The sequence below is a fragment of the Etheostoma spectabile genome, chromosome 23, assembly GCF_008692095.1.
Source record: "Etheostoma spectabile isolate EspeVRDwgs_2016 chromosome 23, UIUC_Espe_1.0, whole genome shotgun sequence".
NCBI classification, from domain to species: Eukaryota; Metazoa; Chordata; class Actinopteri; order Perciformes; family Percidae; genus Etheostoma; species Etheostoma spectabile.
The window spans coordinates 3,909,703-3,914,498 of NC_045755.1; the positions used below are offsets into that span (position 1 = coordinate 3,909,703).

At 37.6% G+C, this 4,796-nt stretch overlaps 1 protein-coding gene across 1 annotated transcript in view; it reads right to left on the minus strand.

The window, feature by feature from the left end:
• LOC116673460 (plexin-C1-like) overlaps window positions 1-4,796 on the minus strand; it is a 6,776-nt gene that overhangs the window by 585 nt on the left and 1,395 nt on the right. Inside the window, exons 3-7 of the mRNA XM_032505814.1 lie at window positions 4,640-4,681; window positions 4,306-4,439; window positions 3,157-3,336; window positions 601-709; window positions 3-53 (exon numbers count right to left, since the gene is read on the minus strand). Of these exons, the coding sequence (XP_032361705.1) occupies window positions 3-53; window positions 601-709; window positions 3,157-3,336; window positions 4,306-4,439; window positions 4,640-4,663 (498 nt within the window). The 5' untranslated portion in view covers window positions 4,664-4,681. The remainder of the gene's footprint in view (window positions 1-2; window positions 54-600; window positions 710-3,156; window positions 3,337-4,305; window positions 4,440-4,639; window positions 4,682-4,796) is intronic.

Below are 4,796 nucleotides of genomic sequence, written 5' to 3' on the forward strand. Positions count from 1 at the left end.
ACTGTGCTAGTAGAAATCCCCTTTTCAGCTGCAGGTGTGTCGTAGGTGAGACTCTGCAATAAATTAAAAAAGAACTGTGTAATATATGTCTGTATATGGCATAACATGACATGGTAAAGATGGTTTAATGGTAAACTAAGCATGTAATGTGGCATGCCAATTATACAGCATAATACAATATAACACTGGTTGATGTAAAACAACAACAACAATATATGCTAATACAACATAAGACATAAATAGAATGTCAATGATGTAACATAACATACTGCCTAACAAAAAGGACATAGAGCATGATGTGACAGGTAACAAGAGAGCATTTTATATGACTTGCTTCACTCTGCAAAGTTTTGCATGTGTATTGCAGCTTGTGACTACAATGTAACGTATTCAACTTAATGTAGTGTTACATGCATAGACCGTTAATATTAATAAATATACAGTCTATGGTTACATGACATAATGCTAGAATACATGTGATATAACATAATATACTATAATTTGGCATGCTTGCATAATGTACTGTAATGCAGCATGATATGATTTGACAATACATCATTAATATAAGACAAATATACACATTGTCTATATATGACCAACCTGATTGTTCCTGTTTTTGGGAGGTCTGACTTCCTGTGGGGCGTGGCTGTGCATGACACCTTCCACAAACTCCAGGTGGGATCCAATGAGTGTGATCTTCCTCTTCCCACTTCAGGACACAGAGCAGCAGCCAATCAGAAAATAACAAGCATTTAATACAGATTCAATACCAAAGAAAGTTTTTTTTTTTTTTACCATGACAGCCTGATATGACAGTAAAAACACATGTGTGACTACCACCTTTATATGAGGGTTACCTACATATGAGAATTTAAGTTTAAAGCTCTCATTGTGGTCCTTGGATACTTCACAGTTCAATACACTTTACAATATGATTGGACAAAAACCTGTTGTCAACATAAAAGATCAACATTAAAAAGATGTGTTGCTAACAGAGGAAAGGTTGGAATGTGTTGGAACATTAACATCATCACTCAAATGTTGAGATAGTTTTCCTTGGACCAAATTGTTCGATTGGTGAAAGACAAACCAATAGGCATTCCAAACTAATACAGACTGCTGACTACCATAGCACCCTAGTTCCTTCAAGAATTTGCATCACAACCATCAGAACAATGAAGAGTGTGTTATGTCTGTTCAGGATGAATTAATTTGTGTGCGTATGGTAACTCCTTAACCTGTGTTAGTTTGGTAACACCTCGGCACATGAGTAGTAAAACTCAGCACTCTTATGCTAATAGTTTTAATGTTTTTACACTCCTCCACTCAGCACTCAGTAAACTTTTTATATTTAGGATAATGTGAGAAAAAGGTTTTTGAAATAAATAGTAGGTGTTAAGGGTCCATTGTGTAACATTTTGAGTTAATTCTTAGCAAAAAAAGCTTTGTTCTTTCACAAACATGTGCTCATTCATGCATAATTACTTCCACCAACTAATTAAAGTGTTTCCATATGCACAGAATCTCCCATTCAGAATACTCGTACGTATTCTGCAAGGGGGAAAGCTTCTCTCCGCAACGCGTAGCTCCTATGGCGCAATTTTGATGCTAACAAGCCATCACCCCATTAGCATTCCTTTGACTGCCATTCATTTTGACGTCACTTTGACAGTAAATAACTTTACATCTGAAGCGTTTAAAGACGTTTTGTCCATTGTTTATTTCTAAAGAAACAACAATACACAAAAGACTCCCTTATCTTGTACCTCATGTTATGGCTCCGTAGCAGATGTATTTGTAAAAATAGGCAAACAATTGTTTCATAACTACACGACTTACTGTCGCATTAGTAGAGGAACTACCAAACAGTACAGGATAAGCTCGCAGGCAGTTTCAACTTACATTAGTTGTTTAGGTTTAATTGCTAATGTTAACTACCATTTTAGTTAGCAATACTTAGTCTGTGTCTATGTGATCTCCTTACATATACCTACGCTCTCCGTCTCTGTAAGATTGGAAATGATTGAGATTTCTCTTGGTACAGCTACCAGAAGACTTACAACTCTCAGACAGGTTGCCTACGTCACATCTACGTGTTCAAGCTCAGTTGGAGGCTGTGCAGTAACATTCAGCTATTACCAGAAAAGTGCTTCCTGAACCATCCCACAGTGATGCCTCTGATTGGTAGAACTCAAGCTGGTGAGGAGGAGGAGCTGTCGGTACCTGATCTGTGCGCTTGCGCAAGATGTTATTCGTGTTTTACAACACTGTACTAATCACCATCTGTTCCCGCACTTCTACTAATGCCCCCACCGGGAAGCTAACGTTAGTTTAGCTAACAGCTAATTTGGCTAATGGCTAGCAGACAGCTTGATTAGTGTAAAATAATGTTAACTCAAACTAAACACTGGGAAAAGCAGACTATTATTTTCAGGTTTTATTTTGAGGGTCTTTTAATGTTATTACATGCTGTGTCAGCTAGCGGTTAGCCGAATTAGCTGTTAGCTAAACAAACATTAGCTTCCTTTATTCAGTGGTGCACAGTGGTTTATGGGATGAGTAGTTGTTTGATAATGAAAATATGTACACAGTCTTGTACTTTTGACTTTTTGGGGATTTTCTGTTGTTTCACTCAAAATGACATGTTGTACAGTATTTTTATGAGTCAGGTGGTAGCTGGTTAGCCTAAGGCATGGTCTAAAACATTTTATATACGGATTTTTCCAAACGTCAATGGGAGAAATTAATGAGAAATTTACTTCCGGAACCCAAGGTCTCTTGGGGCGGGACTGCTCCATGGGACCGGATAGAAAGTAATATTCAGTTGTTTATATACAATTTCACTGCTAGATGGGAGAGCTTCTTACACAAAGTAGCTGTAAAAACATTTCCAAAAGGCTAAATTAATGCAAAACTTAACAGTGTGTGAGGTTCAGTCACATCTTTTTGATTTGGAGAAACTCACACTGTTAGGATTAGAAATGTTAGGATTTATTGTATATGGTTTGGTGAAACATTTCCTGTCTTAAATAAAAGAGATAACACATTCTCACAGTCATCAGTGTAGTCTTGGAAAGAAGTTCACCCAGTTACATCCCATCCTCAAGAAGATTTTCATCAAAGCCTAATAAAAAATGCCAACAAATCCAGGAATACCTGATCCAGGTGCTGCTTGGTACAATGTGGGTGCAGGATGGGGATGACCGGTAGGTGATTGCAGCATTGCCATGGCAACTACCATCTGGTAGGAGAACACATACTTTGACCACACCTTTACTATTGGCACTGGGAATGTGGAATGTCAGTTTCACACCAGTGTTGTTCCACACAGGAGATCTAATCAGAGCACACAGAGAGAGTGAGAGAGAGAGAGAGAGAGAGAGAGAAACATGTTAGTCTCACTGAGATCCCGACCCACTAAATTTGTAATAAAAAAATAGTTAAAAACATTGTTACAATAATTGAAATTAACTGAAAATCTGCCACAACATAATTGAACATCATTTTAAACTTACGTAAATAAAATACGTTTTATATGTTTAACATAGTGATAAGTCCCATTAAAAAACATCTAACACTAAAAAAAGAAAATTTAGAATTCCTTTTACATAGCAAAGAACAGAACATTTGTGCTTTAAAATTCTCACCAACTCGAAAGCAAGCCGATTAAGTCAAATCATTCAAACATTATTAAAAATATCCGGAATCAGCTTTAATTCCTCAACTAATTATATATCCTGCACTTACTGCTATTGCACTTCTGGTTAGACCCAAACTGCTTTTCGTTGCCTTGTACCTGTACATGCGTAATGACAATAAAATTGAATCTAATATAATATAATCAATCCCTAAAGCAAAAGCACACTCCGCTTCACTTGTAAGTTGATGCTAAGAAACCAAAATGTCTGTCTGAGCAGTGGTGCAGACAAGCAAAGGGTTTTCCCTTTAAGAATAAAAATTCACTCTAAAAAAAAATTCAGTTTCTGAAAGAGCTGTCTACATGAAGTATTTGCTTGATTTTCTAAAACGCGTTACACCACATATTCACTATCCAAATACTACCATTATGGCCCACGTTTAAATAGAGTAGCACAGGCCTACCCAATTCCGCTATGGACAGTTCATGCAGGAGACAGGTTGGTTCCTAAAAACATTATTTATTGTTGATAGTTGGTTGACAGCCGCAGAAAATGTACTTCCTTCGTACCTTGATGAATATATCAACTTGTAATTTTGGTGACTTTTCTCTTTGATAATTGCTATCATAGTGCGAGCATTATCTCAGTCGCTCATAAACGGACTCACTCTTGCGGAGTGCAGTCCATGTCCGCTTGGATCTTCACTCTGGTCACATCACTGAGGTTATAACCCGACAACAACGCATGGTTTCTGCCGTAGTAAGAAACAACACTGGGAGTGATGGAGGAGATCTCTGGTCTCTGACAGTAACACACACACACACACACACACACACACACACACACACACACACACACACACACACACACACACACACACACACACACACACACACACACACAGATATCCAGTTTGAATGCATTATCATCAACTGATATTTTAATCTCTATTGAATGTGACTAAGGTGAGAATCAGAGGAACAATTAAGGTTTAGACTCACAGTAAAGTTCCTCCCTGACTCCATCTGTTGGCAAACACTGTCCTGCAGGAGGAAGTTAGGATAAGTAAGGCATGGCATTCACTTTAAAGGTTCTATTAAGAGTTGATTCTGGACCTATTTCAGCTAACGTTAGCTTAGCTTAAAAACGGCAAATAAG